This window comes from Furipterus horrens, unplaced genomic scaffold (genome assembly GCF_987537825.1).
Source record: "Furipterus horrens unplaced genomic scaffold, mFurHor1.1.pri manual_scaffold_12, whole genome shotgun sequence".
NCBI lineage: Eukaryota > Metazoa > Chordata > Mammalia > Chiroptera > Furipteridae > Furipterus > Furipterus horrens.
In genome coordinates, this window is record NW_028327182.1 from 21543998 (window position 1) to 21564141 (window position 20144).

Below are 20144 nucleotides of genomic sequence, written 5' to 3' on the forward strand. Positions count from 1 at the left end.
CCTGCCCCCACCCCAGATGTGCTTTTTAAAAATAACAGTGGCTCTAGTACAGCACATGGATTGGGGGAGAAGGTTTAGGGGTTAGTGCTGGTAAGAGAGAGAAAGGAGTTACAAGTTAGTGGCTCTGGAAGTGAAAGGTGGAAAGAATGGAGACCGTGTATGGGGCTGAAATGGGTTGGATAAGGAAAGTGAAAGATCAGTGAAGGATGCCTCCCGGGTTTCCGGGTTGTTTACAGAATTGATATCAGTGTCATTTGCTGCCCAAGGCAGCACAAAAGGAAAGCTGATTATTTTTGGCTTTTCTGACATCAAAGGAAGAGTACAGAAGATCCTGTCTTACCTCTTAATATTGAACATGAGATCATCTGAGCCTAAACTCAGCCTTGACACTCCACCTTCTTAATAAGCGAGGATCTCTGGCATTCCCTGGATGAGGAGGAAGAGTTTTCAAGTTGTCCAAGAAGATGTAGTGTCTCCTGGCCTTGCTCTGCAGGTCTTCTCACTGAAGCTCTGCCTCTATGAAACTCAGGGCTCACCTGCCATTTATATGATAAGGATTCTCCCGTCTCCAGCTCTTTCCTTAAAATTCTCTACTGAACCCCAGATCTGTACATGCCATCTGACAGAAATTCCTTGTGTTCTTAATCCCAAATGAGATTTTTATTCCTTATGTTGGCTCTTCTGATCACCCATTTCAGAACCCCAGATGTTAGCCCAAAATTGTTCTTTTAATTCTGCCTTGCCTCCCCACACACCTTGCATACGTGACAACCATGTCCCAGAGGTAACAGTTAATTTATTATGTATTCATTTTCCTCTTACTGCTCGCCCACCCTCCATATTCCCACTACTGCCATTTTGGACCCTGCTTTGCAACATGTTTACAGTAGCCCTCTAATGACGTTTCCTGTGTAAGTATGCACTGTCCTCAGGCCACCCTCTGCACTGCTGCCTGGTGTATTTCTAGTACACAAATTTGTGTCAGTTCCAACCTTAAAAGCAATTGGTGGTTGTCCTTTAACTCTCTTTGAGTTTGCTACTTAACACAATATGCAAGATACTCCCTGATCAGCACCTTATTATTACACAATCTCCTGTCCCTATGGGCCTGTTAGACTGTTTATTCTAGTCACCCAGAACAATTTGTGGTTTTGCTGTTGGACATACCTACCCTCGGTAAACTCCTAGGCCTACTGCAAAGCTTAATTAGGATGTCCCTTTTACCTGCTCTTATGGTCATTGATCACATTGCATCATCATGGTCAGTCGTTTGTCTAAACACATGTCATACGGTAGGCTTCCTGAAGCCAGGAACCCTGTTTTAATAGATGGAATACTCCTTCCCCTAGCACAGACCCCAGTACTTATGAGCCTGGAACAGTGTCTTGCAAAACCAATGTTAAATTAATATTTGAATTAATGAATAAATAATAGGTATGCAATAAGTATTGTTTTCATTAAAGATAGACGTGATACATATATGTCTCTGAGCAACACAGGAAAGATTGCTATTATTCCGTAGCTGACTGCCCTAATTACTAACTCCTTATTCAGACATTTATGTATTGATTTGTATTCTAACTCAATACATATTAACATTCTAGCTCATCTCCCCCTAACGTTTCTAAGAAACTTTACCCTCAAGCTGCAAAGCACCCTCATATTTAAAGGACTAACTTAGCTCCTCTTCTTGAAGTATCTTCCTGCCATCCTTCACTTCTGATTCTGAAAGTTTCACTTATCCTTCATTTTTCCAGCCTAAAGGTCTCTTCCTTGAATTTTTCCTGTTATTACACAGTTTGAATTCATTCTAACCTCTTCTTCACTCCAATAAAACTTGAAATCCCCTTTAATTTTCCTCCCCTGTTTTGTGATAGTTGCTAACAGTTTATCTCAACTAGACTATAAGCTTCTTGAGAAGAGAGATCGTGTCTTCCTCCACAATTCAAGACTTCATGGAAAGTAACTGTTGAGTCAGGTTAGTGGGATTTAATTAATGTTGATTAGTTATTGAAGCTCTAAGTGCTCTGGAGGTGTTCAGTAAGCAATTCCGTGAACTAGCTCCAATTTCTAAATCTAAAACTTTGTATCTTTTCTCCGCATCTCATTGCTTCTCAAATGGTCATTGCACGCTTATTGTGCTAGGCTCTGAGGATGGCATGGTGACTTAGACAGGCATGGCCATTATCATCTGTCCTGGGACATACTGTCTAGTAGGGAAATAGGGCTAAGACTACAACGGTTACTTCTTGAATGCCCCCTTTATGGCAGGTAATGGAAATACAGTAATGAGTGAGCAAAGAGAGAAAAGCTCCTTTGTCCCTTTGGAGCATGCTGCCTAGTTGAAGAGACAGACAAAATAAACTGAACATACAAACAACTGTAATCTTCCATTAACAAGTGCTGAGCACCCCATGCTGTGAGTGAGTTGACCTAGACCTGGAGGTTCCGGGCAGCTTCTTAGAGTTGAGCATCAGCTAAGCAGTTGACAAAGGAGGGCGAGTCTTCAGTGTCACGGCCACACAGAGAGCAAGAGGGGCTGTTGGGAGAAGAGGCTGGGATTAATTCATATAATTGTGAAAACCAAATGTATTTCTTTTAGAATTCTTCCTTCTGATAATGCATAGCAGAAATACATGTTACTTCCTTCAAAATACTGTTAGTGTAAATTAATGGAAATTAATTAATTATCCCATTAATTCCATATGATATTTAAGTTCAGCCCACTGTCCTGAAAATAACATCAATGGCTTTGCATGAGAGAAAGAGACAAATATAATGGGGAGGGGGGAGAACTTTCAAAATATATATGACATTCCTACTGGTCATCTAATCACTGGCTTGATAAAAGCAGAGAATAAAAACAGCCCACTTAATTTAAACACTGCTCACATTAATTTTTATTTGGTCAAGTGTAGTGTATATATATATATATATATATATATTATAAAAACGTCCAAGCTCACCTGAATAATCATGAGAACTTGTATTCAGTGTATCTATGTGTAAGAAGGAAGCAATACCAAGAATTACTTTAAAAGTAACTTTCATGTGATTCTGCATAGGAAAATACTGATATAGAAGAATAATTGTGGGTGCTGGGAAATGGTTGAAAAGGTGAGAGGATTAAGAAGAACAAATATGTAATTATAGAATAGTCATGGGGATGTAAAGTACAGTTTAGGAATTGGAGTAGCCAAAGAACTTATACGCATGACCCATGGACACAAACAATGGTGGGGGGGATTGCCTGAGGGTGTGGAGGGTGCTGGGTGGAGGGGAGCAAAGGGGGAAAAATTGGGACAACTATAATAGCATAACCAATAAAAATAATGTTTAAAAAAAGAATAATTGTGGAATTATTTCTAGATTAATCTTCCATACGTGTAGTAAACTGAGTTGTTAAAGTGTGTATCATGCAGAATAATTGGAAAATAAGTATGGATGAAAGCATAGGGTAATCATTTTATTATATAACAGAAAAATAGACCTAAGGATAGAAAATCTTAAAAAGGACTCATGAGCACTGGTGTGGTGACTGTGAGGGGGTGAGGTCTAAGGGGGTAAATGGTAATGGAAAAAATACAATAAAAGAGAGAAGAAAAAAATAGGAAATACTCGTAATGATTTCTCATGATCTTGATAATGAAAATCTCTAATCTTATTATATGAGTAATTGCCTACAATAAATATTTTATTGGTCTGTGAAGTAAAAGTTTACTTTGATTTTCCTCAGTATTAAGCAACCTCTCTACTGTATGAGCCTAAAAGGACAAGTATTATTCCAAGGTTGCAAGTGGGTGAATGATGCCATTTTTTTAGAGTGAGAAGATATGGAAAGGAATATCTTTTTTAAAAAAAATTCTTAAAGGGAAAAGTTAGGATTGTAAAACCCTATTCTGGTATTCAGAGAAGATACAGGGTTGGAGGTAGAGATAGAAATTTGGGGGTCATTAGAATATGGATGGTATGTAAGGCCTTGAGCTGGGATGGTCACATCAAGGGTGTGAGGCTAACTGTATTGGAGACTCTTGTAGCCTAGGGAGTGAGTTGAAATTGGAAAGAGAAAGGTCATAGGAGAGAGATCCTGGGGCCACGCCAACATTTAGAATTCAAAAGAATGAGAGAAGGTGGTTCAAAGCAAAGAGAAAAGAAAGCTTTTCAAGACTGGAGTGGTCAGGTATGGCAGTTGCTGCTGAGAATTTGAGAAGATGAAGACTTGAGGGTGACCCATTAGGTTTGAAAACACAATGATTATGACAAGAATGATGTCACCAGAGGGCTGAACTGCATCCCAGAAAAAATAGGAAGAGAGGAAGTAGATGTAGCTAGAATTAATTTTACCATCTAAAACATACATGTGTTTCAATAGCAATACTAGTATCAAGGAATTTTCACAGTTAAGGGAAGAACATAGTATGTTATATATTATTATGACTATATTTTTTGTGAGTACCCAAAAGCTTGCTATTTAGTCTGGTGCCAACTTTAGGCCAAGAAAACCTTTCTTTTACTCTGTGCCTATTTATACTATAGAATGCAGAATTGGACTTAAATAAATGTTTAATCTCTCATTGAAACCTTAGTGCTAATCTGCTTTATTGCATCCTCTAGGATAGTGTGGAAGGAATATACTGGTGTGGGCAAAAGTGATTTACAGTTGTGAGCCCGTGAAGCACAGAGTTTAGTCTCAATATTATTAATTATTATGTTTTCCATACAAACAACAGTAAACTTGTATTAGGGGTTCATAGGAATGGAAGGTCATCTGAAGATGGTCAGGCCAGCTATACCTCTGTTCAAGTACTGATGTTGCTGTTTGCTAGCTCTGTACCCTGGGAAGTTATTCAGCTCTACTAAACCTATTTTCTCAAAGTTAAATTGTGGAGAATAAGTACACGAGCATAACATAAGACCGTGTATCTAATATTAAGCATGATGTCTGGCACACAGAAAGGTCTTAGTAAATGGAAGTGATTTTTGTATTGCTGTGATTGTTGACTTGTTCTTGAATGGGATATACCGTAACTGAAATACTATGCCACTTAGTAAACAGAAGATAGGTCTTCTAATACACAGCAGAAAAATGCGGTACCAGAGAGTAAGACATAGGTTAGAAACCGCAGTATCTGATTCACGTTACTCTGTATGTGTTCATTTCTCTTTGTTCCCTTGTCTTTAGTAAAGTCACATAAGCAGAGTGGTTAAGATGGCAGCCTCTGTAGAGAGATGTGTTATCTCAGTCCTTGGAAGGAGCTGGATACTCTGGTTCCATCTGCCCATCCCTTCCAATGGAATCAGCACCACTAGTGAGGATAGCTAGCGTGTATCAACTCCTCTGTGGGTGCCAAGCACTGTTCTAAAATGCTTGACAACTGTTAACACATTTAAATCTCCCATCCCTGGGAGGTCGCTGTCATTGTTGCCTCCCTTCATACAGATGAGGGAACTCGAGCACTGACGCGCTGAGAGGTTAAGTAACTCTCCCGAGAATGATTCAGTTGGTTCATGGCGGGGCTGGAATTCCATCCCAGGCAGGCTGGGTACATGGTTTGTACTCTTTTACCACTTCATCCTAATCCCATTGGGGGCTGCAAGACTGAATTTAAGTTGTCGCTGCTTTTCTGTTGGAAAGTAAAACGATAGGATTGGTAGATGCCCTTCCCCAGCAGTTCCCCAGTGATCAATGCGCTGTTTGTCTGGGTTCACGTCTCACCTCCAACCACCAGCCATTCAGTATATTCTCTTAACTGTAAACATGAGTCATTAAAATACAGGATTTGAAGGTTAAGTCCTTTGGTGCTTATACCCAAAGAAGGAAGAGTCATGTCTGTATTAAGATATCTAAGAGGTTCTCAAATGCTGAGCAGAACACTAAATGAAGCCCCAGCATTGGCTAACATTATAAACATGCCGTCTGCCTCAGATACTCGAATTAAGTGTGTATAAATAGAACAGTTGGTATATACATGGCCTCCATGATATAGCTTTTTTTTTTTTTTTTCTATGTAATGTACATCATCATGTGAGCGTTTCCATCTGACATAAACTGTCAGGTCTTGGAAGGGCACATGGTAGGATCCAGTACATACTACACAATAACCAAGATTGCCCTTTTCTTCAACGTGGTGATGTTTTTTATTTTATTTTTTTTCTTTCCACATCCAGCGGTTAGTACGGCAGCCTGAAACCCTTAGTTACAGAACAAAGTGGCTTAGCAGTAATCAGGTCTGTGTGAGGCTAAGGGAAGAATAATGAAAGTTCCCTGCAAGCTTCCTGCGTGGATACAGGTGCAGGAATCAGGGGGTCGTGAATAATGTATGACATGCAGATTAGGTGGTGGTTTCTCCTACTGGGGTTTTGACTTTGCTACCTGCCTGGCTGCTATATGTGGAAAGGAGGTAGGCCATGGCAAAAACTGTCACGATTTAAAGACTGAGCTCACAAAAACACTGCATATCCTTTGGAGGAAATAAAATTTGGGAGGCAGCTGAAATGTAAACCTTTGTGGTGTACTTTATTAGATGAAGTGAACTCCAGGTTATCAATTTACTAATTTGAGGAAGGGGAAGAAAGCTTTCTTGTTTTACTGTTTTAATTTAAGAAACTTCATGATTATTGGGTCACAGACACAATCAAGGGTTCTTTGAAGACTGTTAAACTGTTACAGAAATTATCTGCTTATAGTACTTGATGTGTGGCTGGATCACTAAATATCTAGGGAGTATTGTAATTATAGGTTAAACAGGTCTGTTTTTCTCCACTGGTTTGTTCAATGAGAACCGTCAATAAGAGAACACATCTATTATTAAACTTCAACTGGTGGAATTATCGTGATACATAGAAATACTAGGGTTAAGGAGGAAGCAATAAAAGAGGTAAACATTTAAAGGATGTAGACTGAATTAAATAACTGTATTTGGGCTATTACTTTTTAAAACTTGATTGAAGCAGTATGACTGTGACACCCAGTGGGGGTGTCGGGAAGGTTCGAGAGGATTTCCTGTAGCTCGCCTTAGTACTAGGGGGACATTTTTGACTCACAGGTCCAATGATTGCATTTCAAGGAGACAGACTGAAAGAAAAAAGAAAGAAGAAAAGAGAAGAAAAAAATGAGTTTTCCTTCTTTTTGTGAAATTCTTATACGTTTTTATTGCGTGTTTTTTTCCTCTCTCCCCAATTCAGGATACTGGAGTATGAGCAGGCTTTCATTTCTGAGTCTGTCATTTCCGCTAGGCCCCAGTTTGGCCAGATGCCAAGACCAACAGGTGATCCTTGAAGCTGCAAAACAGCAGGAAGTGGGCCTTGCTTGAATGAGACAGTTCACGAGAGGGGCTGTCTGGCTTCTCTCCATTTTCCTGCATAATTAACGTCCCCTCCCCCATGCCGAGCAGAAAAGCTGTGCTGAGCAGCTCAGCTGCAGCAGCCATTGAGAAGCGCTGCGAGGAAAAGAATGTTAATAAGGGATGTTGGAAGAAATCAGCCTTCTGGCTCTGCGTTTACTGAAAAACTGCCGTGGGCCCTTCCGAGGGGCTAGCACTGCATTATCTGTTTTGAGATGGTTTTTACTTCCCAAATGCTTTTGGAGGACTGGGGTTCTAATGAACATTGGAGCTTTGGATTCTAACTGGACTTTAACAGTTTAAAAATCCCTGTTTTCTTTCTTGTCTTGTAAATAAGACTCATGCCTGGGATAGAAAGAGTAAAGATACACAAGCCAAAATCCTGCCTAGATCCCAAAGTCCTAGAGAAGATAGAACAAAGCGGGAAGCTGGCCACAAGGAAGCAGAAAGTAGGCACATTGCATTGCCAGTTAGTGACCCACCAGGAGGTGGAGGCTCAGCCGCTAGCTTGTGCTTGGAAGATATCATCAGTTCCAGGAAATTTAAACTGTTTCCAGTCGATGACTCCAGTCCTGAAAACTTATAAAACAGTAGAGTCTTCGCTCCTCCGTTGTTTAGCTAAAATTTTGAATTGACTTTGCGGTCCTCAAAGCCCAAAGCTACTGAGCATCACATCCAGAAGGTCTTTTTCCTAGAAAAAACTGTCCGCCCTTCCTTATTCCCCCATTCCAACAGATTCTGTTACTGCATTTTTGGATGAAATTATTGTAGGGGAGGGGGAAAAAAAAAACTTTTCCTCTATTCTCTCAGGTTCAGTGTCTGGTGGGGGCGGGGGATGCTGTGAATTAAACTGACAAGACAGATTAGCAAGAGGGGGAAAATAGTTTATGTACACAACATGCATACATGTAGAAGTGCTCAGTGATAAGTAACTCGAAGGTGATTAGGATTTGCAGCTCATATACCATTTTAACAAAGGGTAATAAATTGTAGAGAAAGGACTAGTCAAAAGAAAAGGAATCTGGGCATCTAGGGAGGTAAATTGTAAGAAGGTGACTAGGAAATGTATGGGGAAAATAATGGTAAATATGGGGGTTTTATGCAGACTCATTTGCGTACCATCTCTGGTAATAAGAGTTATGCATTATACTACTCTTCCTGATATGAGAGACGGGGACATCTTTACAAGTGAAAATGTTCGTTACAAAAGATAAGTTTACGCCCTGCCATTGGGTCTATGACAGAAAGATAGAGGTCCCCCTGTGTGTGCTGTTTCTCAGGTCCTGGTAGCTCAGAATAATCCCTGTGCCAGAGTAGCATATTTTGGGCAGTATCCTGATCCCCTTTATCATCTTTTGCAGTCGAAACGTTAACCGAGGAAGTGTGCATTTAGACTTTCTCTTCTGCCGCTCTGTGGGAGGAAATAGCAGGAAGGGCTCATTGAAGGCAGCAAGTACCATACTGTCACCCATTCCTAAAGGAATAGGTAGTACTTTTTGTTGGGTTAAATGAATGAAATCAATTGATTAAAACTGGTGGTCTGCTTTGGAGGGATTCTTCACAGTGAACATATGACAAACTATGTTACAAGTTTGCAAGCAGAGGAATTCAGTTGCATCCATTTACTAAGAGCTGCTCAAGTTATAGGGGATTCTATATTAAGCAAATCTAAAAGACATAATTTATAAACCAGATTCCTTTTTGTATGTTCATTTGTAGTTAGGAATATGCTTTTTCAATGACTGGATTACTCTCATCTACCTACAGGGTACATCCGTCTCCAGTATCAAGGGTCCGGGGAAATCGAATGAATAATCAGAAGTTTGCTTGGTGAGTATACAGTCTAAATTATGAGAATTTTCAAGTCATATGGGTAATTTTAATAGGGCTGTGTTAAAGCAAAAGAAAATTATTCCTGCTTCTCTATAGAGAAGGTGTTTCTACTGAGAGAACTACATTGTCTCCCTTTCCTTTGGAAAATTGCTTGATAGCCAAAACTCTTCACTCATTAAAAACTGTGTCACATTTTTTTCCTAACAGGTATAGTATATTTCCCAGGACTGTCAACTGTTAGATTTTTAAAGGATGTTTCCCCCCTTTCTTTTGAAAATACTGTAAGTTTCTTAGTGAGATTTAGGCAACAATTAAGATTTTTCTCAGGTACCAACTTCTACTTCTCGTGAAGCTTTTCATAGTAATCCATTATATTAGTTTTGATTACTATTTAGATTTTTGGAGACTGAGCATTACATATCCAGGGATTTTATTTTTAAAGTTTGGGGAATACAAATATCTCACTGATTAGCTCTTGAACAAAAATATAGATGGGAAATTATCAGAAATGACCTGAAAAGTTCACTCAACCACAAAACATTGATCACTGATTCTATAAAGAAGCAATTTAAGATGTTTTATAAATGTTTTATGTGAAGCAAAAAATAATTAATATAGGTTTAAAATTTACTTTGTTTACACGAACTACTCTATTACACAAAATTAGCCTTTCTACGCACATTGTATCTTTAAAAGAAAAGAAGAAGAAGAAGAAGGAAGAAAGGATTGAACTCGAACTGTGTACTGTTTACTGCAAAGGTGAATGGAAATTCACAGATCTCCATTTTTACTTCATTGAATTATTCTTAGAATTGGATTTTGATTAAAAACCAGTGCTTTTTTTAAGTATGGAAAGATGATTACTAAAGATTGAGCTTCCAAATTAATTTTATTCCTAAATCAGGATTATTTTTAGACACAAAATAATGATTCTTTGAATTTGAATAGTGTCTAATCAGTCACCTCCCTTCCCCCATTAAATCTAATTAACTACTTCACAATAGCTTGGAGATGTTGTTAAATACTATGCGTTCCTTTTTTCACAGAGAGAGAAATGGAGCACAGATGATACAGCTATTTTCTTAACACACTATCTAAAGCCGGGGCATCCTTCATGGTTTCTCACAATCACTAAAGCATATTGTTCCCTGACAAACCTGGAAAGCTGAGGGAATAATAATGCTGATGGCCATTACATAAAAGAACAGGGAGAAATCTGGTCCTTTCTTGACTGCACAGAATTGCAGACCATGAGATGCTCAAGTGAGCAACATAAGTTAATGGATGGAGTACAACAGTGTCTGTTATGAGATCCGATTGTTACAACTTATTTTTCAGTGGCTAAATGTGGAACACTAAATAAATAACGAAAATTTTTTTCACTTTTTCTTTCCAGAGTATTAGAGTAATGATAACATGTTCCTATGTAATTTATGGCACATTATTTGGTTAGTGAGTTTAAACCACTTTTATCTCCTGAAAAGTGAGAGACAAGAAGGATTTCTACTATTAGCCTTGAGAAAATTCAACTTTTATTTATTCAGCAACATTTATTTACTGTCCTTGGCTTTGTGAAAAGCACTAGATTAGAAAGATAAATAAAACATGGTTTCTGTTCTCAAGGGGCTCACTGTCTTGAAGGGGGTGTGTGTGTGTGTCTGTGTGATGTCACATGTATAATATACAATATTTATGATGTCATACAAATAACACATATATAATAAAATGTGGATAATGCTCTAAGGAGACATATTTATAGTATTCAGTTGGCCAAAAAGCTTGTTTAGCTTTTTTTCCGTAAAATAAAAGACACATTTTTTCATTTTCACCAGTAACTACTGATTTGGATATTTTGAGTATGTCGGCTGTCTCCCACATGGTATAATGTTGATTGTTCTCAATTAATGTTTTGATTTAATCGCCATCAGCTTCAACTGGTCTACCTGACCGTGGAGCATCAATGAGCGAGACATATCCAGCACAAAACTTTGCAGACCACTTTTGACACATTCAATCAGTATAACACCTTCTTTATATATTGCACAAATCTTATTTTGCATTTCTTTTTTTTAAAATTTTATTTATTTTTTATTTTTTAAGTTTATTTGCGTTACAGTTGTCCCAATTTCTTTGCCTTTTACTCTCCTCCGCCCAGTACCCACCTTCCCTCCAGCAGTCCCACCCCACTTCGTTCATATCCATGGGTCGTGCATATAAATTCTTTGGCTTCACCCTTTCCTGTACTATTCTTAACTTCTTCCTGTCTATTTTGTTCCTACCAATTATGCTTCTTAATCCCTCACCATTTCCTCATTTCTCCCCCTCCCCACTTCCACCTGATTACCCTCCAAATGATTCCCATACCTATAATTCTGTTCCTGTTCTGGCTGTTTGCTTAGTTTGTTATATTTTTTAGATTCAGTTGTTGATAGTTGTGAGTTTGTTGTCATTTTAATGTTCATAGTTTTGCCCTCTTTTTCTTAAATAAGTCCCTTTAACATTTCATAAAATAATGACTTGGTGACGATGAACTCCTTTAGCTTTAAAACTAACTTTTTGGCCAACCCAATAAAATATTCATGGGAGTATGTTATCAACTATATTTAAGACCAATGTGAGAGTAGGTAGTAGAGAAGAGAGGAAGTACAAAGGAAGGAAGAGGACAGTCAGCAAACCCATCCCAGAGAAGGTTTTGAGTGAAGACCCAGAAATTGTAGGAAAAGCAGGGTGTTGAGATAGTGCTTTCTTTACAGATTGAAACACATGTATGAGGACTTGGAGGCATTTCTAAATTAACTGTAGTAGGAGCATACATAGATTTATTACATGTGCTTTATTTGGTCATGAGTTAGTTAAAATTCTTATTGTATGTGTACTACTTTGAGTTTTCCTTAAGTTAATACTGTGAGGCTGATATATGGAAATAAATCAAATAAATCACCTGGCTCAGAAGCAGCCCAGTGAATCATCCAGCATCTACATCTGATTAAGTGATAAACATTCACTGTTTCTTTGTGAAGTATTGGCTTTGAAAATCCAGAAAGTTTAAATACTCATACTAGCAATGGAGATGAAGGGAAAGTGGTATTTGCTCTCCCACAAATAGAAGTGTGGGATAATTTATAGAATTAGATGTGAAGTTCAATACTAGCTTGGCTCAGCAGTGAGTGAAATGTGCACATACTTTATGTGAGTGATGCTGGGTGATCTTGTGAAGTCGGGTTCACAAATGCTTCAATCACGTGAAAAGTATTGTTTATCAGATAAGCAATTAAACCTCAGGAAAAGATGAAAAGACTGGAGTTTACAAGTTATGGATAAAACTGCATGACAGTTGGTAGGTTGTAAATGTCAGTGGCCATGGTTGAGCTATCAAACCAATGTTTACCACTGAGTAAAAAGATAGTTTAAAATTTTAAGTAGTGTCTTGCTTTGCATATTGTTAATGTGATAGGTGGCATCCACTGGCCTCATTCCTATAGCAGCATTTCCTCTGGAGATGAAAAAATGTGTGAAAGAAAATTTCTGTTCGAGGCAAACAAACCTGTTGGAATGGAAAGAAAATGGGGTAACAAATGTACATATCCAGGGACAGGATGAAAGCACCAGGATGTAAAGGGTCTAATGACAGGTGTTAGGATGGAACCAGTTTGCTGTAACTATCTGGTAACGCCCAGGGATTAAAGAAGGGCAATAAGAACTTCTTGCACCCCAATAAAGAACATGAGATCATTGTACAACGACAATTAATCAAAGGTAGCAATCCAGCCAGACATGAACTCTCTGTCAATATGGCTCTCCCTCAAAACCACCCCACTATAGTAATATTTGTTGATTGAGGATTGATAAAGCCTTTAAGGCTCAGCATATGAATTTCCTTCTTTATTTCATGAGTCATATCTCTCCTCTTTTCTTCACCGTTGGCCCTAACAGGTGATCACACCCTCCTTTGTCAAATAACTCTATAAACCTTTTTTAGAACATTTGCGACTCTTTCTTGCATGTGATAATGCCAGGAAAATACTTTGCTCCATTTGGGGCAAATTGGGGGGATTGGGGCAAACTTTATTAAAGAGTTGAATGTGCAGATAAACCATTGTCCTTTGCAGACCTTTTTTGCATGAGGCTGTTATATTTTTTATTTCAAACCCACAGGAAGTGGCTGTTTCCAAGTCATCTTTTAGCTCTTTTATTCCTAAAGATATAATAGAAACCTGGAACCCATGTTTGGTTGGAGCAAGATAGGGAGGGACTTGGTGGGTAGTATCTCTGAACTGAACATTGAAGTTGATGTAAGGCTCCAAAACTTTCTAGGATCATTGTGAGTATTCTGAAGACATAAATATTAGCATATGCTCGATTTTAGCTCTTTACCCTTTTCTCTGTTCTCTCCCTACTCCAGTTATTTACACTACTCCATTCCTAGAGTTTTAAAAGACTTGGGCATATATTATTGTTCTTTGAGGATGGTCATAATAGTGGTAATGCTGCACCCTCGAAACATCCATCTAGAGCTATTATGTAACAGTGGTAGTGGGTGTGACATGACAGAGACTTTATGGGCTATTTATATGATGACATAGAAAATGAAGTATTGTCGATGGGAATTTTCATCAGTAAAATAGAAGTAGTTTTCTTTAACCAGTTGGATGCTGCCACTTCTAGTCTCAATTATGATTTATTTCTTACACATGCCTGAGATGTTATGCAGCTGTATACACAAAGCAGCTCCCATTTTTAATAGAGTATCTGTGCAAATTATAACACATTCTGGGTGTGACTCACATTTCACATTTGGATGTGATAAAGTTCTGTGTCACAAATTTTTGTGGAGGGCAGGCAGAGCTTTTTCATACTGATGTTTTATTGTTGGAGATAGAGCGCTACAGTGAACTTAAATATTTATATGTATGCAGTTGTAAATGTTAGACATGCCTTCATAGAATCTTTCTAGAAAATATAACTAGTACGGATCTTTGTCATAAAAAATAAGGACAGTCATTTTTGTTTATTCTTTGCCTTAGAAGAGGAAGGCACTGAAGTAGTTGATACCGGAAACCTCTCAGAAAACTGATGCAAAGCTATCTCTTTAAGAAGGGCCAGAGCACTTCCAAGTGTAGCAGTTATCAATTTCAGAGTTATAAAGGAAATGTCAGCATCATCAGGTTCAGTTCAACTCCTCACTTTCCAAAATGTAACATGGCAGCTGAGGGCATAAACCCAGGTCTGTGCACACCTGTTTAGTCATTTTTCTGCTCCACAGCAATTAGCTACTGCTGCAGAAGTGCTAAAGATTAAATAAGATGGATGTTTAATTCATTAGGAGCTGAGCAGAAGACTTTTGCCTGGAAAATTCCCTGGATATTGATGGGATGGGGGGAGAGAAAGGAGAAATAGGAGAGGCCTAATGAAGACATTGCTGCCCCCTCCAATATGTGGCAGTTACTCCCTGCCAACATGTTAAGTCATCATGGTGTGTGGGTTCTTGCATGCTCATTATTTATAGATAGTATTGATTATGCTATTTTAATTACCAGAGGATTCCCTGCATTGCTTTACAGGGCAAAAATTATGATAATATGTATGGACTTCAATATGTGAAGTTTCCAGCTCCCAAAATGCCTGGCCTTCATGGTTTCTTTAATCCATGTGTTTTGATAAATAAGTAACAGCAAGTTGCTTGAAATATAAAAGATTTCTTTTGGAAACATGCTCTCTCTAATGTTTGATAACAGATTTGGAAAATGGGTGTCATTTGTGTTATCATGAACCAGTTTGCAAGTTCTCTGTATATACACTGAATCACAATGAAAAGAGGGCCTCAGCATGTTGCTACACTTTAAATCTCTCCAAATTCACATTTTTTTAATGTTGTGATCCAAGATCTGCTATTAATTCTTTAACTACTTCCACCACCTCCTCAAATTTAGCTTGGTGACAATTATGCATACTTTAAAATTTTCTACCATCTTTCAAATTGACCTTATTAAAGACTTTGGTATAGTTTTCCTAAATTCTCTTCATCCAGAATTTCAACAAGAAACTTCATGATAGAAGTGTTTCACGTTTCTGTTAGTAATATATGATTTTTGTGTCTGGTATTGATTCAGTCACAATAAAGATGATAGGGAGAAAATTGGTAGGTTATTTTCTGCAATTATTTCCTTAATTATGGGAGCATTGGGGCTATAGAATCGTATTGAGCTATAAAGATCACCACTTCTGAGACATTTTTGTATTGAAAGTTCCTATTTTGTTTCTACCAGCCTGCTGCTCAGAACCTTTTTAGTGTCTTACTGAAAACCCGATAAAAGAACAGACAGGGCCTGTGAGTATTCGCGGTGTTGATTCCTGGCGTCTTCTTGGCACTGTAGCTAGGTGCGGTACTCTCGAGTAATAAAACATCTCTGTTGGTTAACTAACTTGGGCGTGACCTAGAGATATTAGCTCAGTATTCAAAAGGATTTGTTTGGGCAATCTAAAAATACGTGGGAACCAAACAACATGCTTCGAAATATCACCTAGGTCAAAGAACAAATTGCAAGAGAAATTTTAAAATAGTTTTAGCAAAATGAAGATCTGACCACAACTTATTAAAACTTGTAAGGTGCATCGCAAGCAGTGCTTTGAAGGAAATTTATAGCATGAATGCGTATATTAGAGAAGATATAAGATGTCAAATCAATAATCTAAGTTTCCACTGTAGGAAACCACAAAAAGAAGAACAAATTAAACCCAAAGTAAGCAGAAGAAGAGAAATAAAATCAATTGTTGGTAGTTCTGGGACTTGCAGCATATTTTTCATATAACTGTTATTTTTCTAGGTAGGTTTTATACACTTAAGGATGCTTAAAATTACACAATCGGGATTGACGATTTACTCTGGGAAAGCTATTTAAACCGCAATACTTTACAGAGTTTTCAACTGTGAGATGGGCCTTCTTCTCCATCACATCCCTTCCCTGTTAAACTCAGCAGATGTACAACTTTAACATAATGGTCGTGTTGTAATGAAACCTGATGAACAAGGGTGTATGGGGAGTCATTAATGAATAATGCAGAAAAAAATTGTGCCCCGCTATGAAAAGAATATGTATCTATAATAACATGAGTCATGTCATAATTAACATATCAAATTAAAATGAAAGATTTTATATATATTTATATATACACACACAGAGAGAAGCCGCATTCTTTCCTAGTGTTTCATAGCATTAGTGGGTATATTTGGGATAAAACATTGGCTAATCCAAGATGTCTTCTAAATTCTATATATTTGAAAGAATAATGACTGATATGAGGACCCAGTGAAAACTCCTAGTGTGTCTCTGAATATGCTGAGAATACTGCTCAGGATACTAAACCTGAAGGGGATTCCCCTGTGAAAATGCAGGGTACACCAGCAGTTTTGATTTTGTTTCTATCAAATCATTATAATTGCAATGTCATCTTTCTATGTCTCTGTATACATACACACAGTTGGTGAATTAGCAATTTAAAAATTATATATAGTCTCACCTTATTATAATTTTTTCTCAGCTGACCACTGGCTTAAAACTGGCCCTTTATTGCATTTCTTAGTATAGTACTAGATTACCTAAGGTATATTTAGTATATTTTAGAAATATAATCATAGCTAGTATATTTCTTTTAATTCATTTTAGGAGAACAATACATCATGTGTGATATAGTAATCAAACATAAATAATAAAACCAACCCACTATCACCCAGGTTTCAACATAAGTCACAGCTACTCAGCATAAGCCAACAGCTAATACCATAGCTGGAGGGCTGAGGACCTGCTGAAATCCATTGTCTGCTAGCAGCCATTACTTCTGCCTACATTTTCATTCAGTTTAGTCTCCTTTAGCAGGTGACATTCTTTTGTTGAAAGTAATGGAAACTGACTGAGTCTGGCCAACTTAAGCTGAAGGTAGTTTGCAGAAGGACATGAAGTAGGTTACAGAGTCAAACGGAAACAGAGGAGTTGGGTCTCAGGGAACACAGGAAGCAGGACAGCACCCAGGATCCAGGGAGCAGGATTTACCAAACAGGTCCTACTCCTTGATGTCATCTCCTTAAAATTGCAATAGAGGAAGCCACAGAATCTGATTGGCCCCATCCTGGCTCAGGTACCCAGCCCTGGCCAAGGGAAGAAGCTACCTTGGTTAACAGTCCTAGTAAGACCACATGTAGCAAGAACCGCAGGTAATGAGGAGGGAAGAGTTTCCCAAGGGAATAGGAGGTGCTGATACCAAAAGAGACTACTCTCCATAAACTAGTACCATTGATTGTTCCTACTAGTCAGTGAACTAGAAGCTATCATTAAAACTTGTTAATAAGCTTTAATGTTATATCCTGGAGGCCATCATTTCTTATATTTTGGATGATAAGGTACTCTGAGGTCTTACTCTTGGTTATTCAGTGGCCAAAGCCTAAGAGGAATATCAAAATAAACCGACTCCATTCTCTTAAATGTATAGGTTTTAATCCTTATCCCCTCAAACCCTTCGTTTTCCAGATTTCCCACTTTAGATCACATATTTTAAAATGCAGCCTTTAAAACCAAACATACATAATTGTGATTAAATGTACAAGATAGTCAAAACAGAGATCCTCCTATGAAATGCGCAAAGCTGGAACCTGCAGGCTCGGATTCTGGTGTCAATTTTTCACTCATACTAAATTAGTCTTTATACTTGCTGTACTTCAGTACTTCTAGCAAAGGAACGAATAACTTATGTCTGATACTAACTATTCAGATTAGATCTAGGGAAGTGTGCAAAACAGATAATACTCTTTATAACACCAATCACCTTAAAAGAAAATTCTTCATCAGCCGTGAGTATTAGCCCACAATCAAATTTTAACTTTACATAAAAGCAATCTCTTCACTACCACCTAGCTGATTCATTGATATGCCCAGTTTTATTATAGTCTCAAATGAAGCTGTAATTTACTTCTGCTCTCTTGGGTCCTTCTTAACTCTTAACAACTTAGAATCCTGAGCAGGTGGGTATGTGTAGGTAGCACTGGGGTTTCATACCTTAGGTAAATGCAGGCTCCAGAAGGGGCACATGGTACATACAGCCAAGCAGAAGTGGTAGCTTTTTAAACTGGATGCAACCAGTTTACCTCAGTTTCTATAAATGCTGAATCAACTAGAAGGGTAACTCTGTGTGTGTTACCAATCTGATCATGATTGTGATCATTAAATCCTCTCTTCCATCCTGTAATTTACCTGGGACACCTTGATAAATGAACACACTGGGTTACATCCTTTAGAAAGCTATGATCTAAATCACCCATATGGCTAAATTTTTGTTATTATAAAATAGAAATGTCTTCGATGCCATCTATTTTCCCGTTTCGCTACTCATTGCCTTTTGTCCTCAGAGGTCTGTAAAAAAAGAAAAGAAAAACATAACTCTCAGACTTTGCAGTTAACAGGTAGAGGGACTGAAAGAAAATATCTTTCTATTATTTTTCAATTCAGACTTGAATTATTTTGTGCTTTTTGAAGAACCCTGTTGTTTACCTGTTAGAATAGACTGTTTCCTTACAGCAAAAATGGCTTACAGTCACCTTCCCCAAACTTTACAGGATGTGAAGTGTTTATTTGGGAAAAAGAAGGAAATGTGGATTTATATTGGTGGTAGGAAACAAAGACCAAAGGCAACCGTGTTGAGAACAGAAGAAAGTTGCTGCCACCTAGAGGTAAAAAATGATAAATGTTGAGAGTATACGGTGAACACTCCTGAAATGACCGTGAAAGCAGACATTGATGGAATAGCATCATAAAATGAAAGGCAGGCAGGTGACTGAGCCTCTACCTCTAAGTGGAACTAGACTCATTCTCCCCTTTTCCCTGCTGGCATTGTGCCAATGTTCCATATGAGCATTTTCTGACCTTAGTGGGTTTTCAATTTTTTGTAGACAGTAGCCTTGTTATTGATCGTAAAAACTCGTGTTAAGTCATTGGAAATCTTTCTCTCGGGTAATGCAGTCCACTTATTTGGGAGATTCATTTTACTCTGGCTAACACGGAATGCCTTTTCTATGATCCAGGCTATCTCTCTGCGCCACGAAGGCCACATTCTCATCCTGCCGTGTGGCTGATGCTCCTGTTTGACAGCAAAGCGCAGATAGCAGGGAAACCAGTGAGGTGAGAGCAGAGAGTCCTGGGGACACCCTTCACAGGAGGGAATAAACATTTAATAAATTATTTTTGGTTCCCACCAAAAAGGAGGAGGAGGAGGAAGAGGAGGAGGAGGAGGGACCCTGAGACTCACTAAAGTTATACAAAACTCTAAAACCAGTGCAGTACCAGCCTCAAGAAGAACATGCCATTTGGCCCCTTTTCATTTTGGTTATTAGGAACTTACTGTACAGATCATTGACATTTTAAAAATTGTTCTTGCCAGGACATTTTTAATGTCAAAGCCTCCCTCATAAAACAGCCTGGACAGGCAGAAACGCTGTGCCACCCCATTTGGCTTGCCGTCCTCTCCTTTCAGGGCCTGCTGTCACCTCGCACAACCCCAGGGGGCACTGTACACATGGTCATTCTCCTGACGGCGCCTCCTGGGGCCCTGAAGCAACACACATGGGCATGGGAAGGTGAGAAAACAGGAAGAGGATGTGCGCGTGACTTTACATGTCCGCCCCCCTCTTCTCTTCTGAATGAGAGACATGATGGACCATTGTGGGTTGTGATTATGGTTTGCTGCGGTAATGGGGTTTCAGAAACCCCAGAAGGTGTCAGTGATGCCTTTTAGAAGGTGAGGGTAGCGGTCAGAGCATTCCTTGTTTATTTGAAATCCTGCTCCTTCCTTAAGAAAGCATTAGCCGAATCTTTCTTCTGCCTGGCCTCGCTCACTCGCCACTCTTCGTCTTTTCCTATCATACAATCTTAAGTTACAATTTAAGTATTTGCATTCTGTATTTCTTACCAACCTGGTCACTTT

General features: G+C 38.5%; 1 protein-coding gene across 3 annotated transcripts in view; it reads left to right on the forward strand.

Moving 5' to 3' along the window:
- Nucleotides 1-20144, forward strand: part of KLF12 (KLF transcription factor 12) — a 411687-nt gene that overhangs the window by 341531 nt on the left and 50012 nt on the right. For all 3 annotated transcript variants that reach the window (XM_090258533.1, XM_090258532.1, XM_090258535.1), the window contains one exon: nt 9111-9173. In XM_090258533.1, the coding sequence (XP_090114659.1) occupies nt 9111-9173 (63 nt within the window). The remainder of the gene's footprint in view (nt 1-9110; nt 9174-20144) is intronic.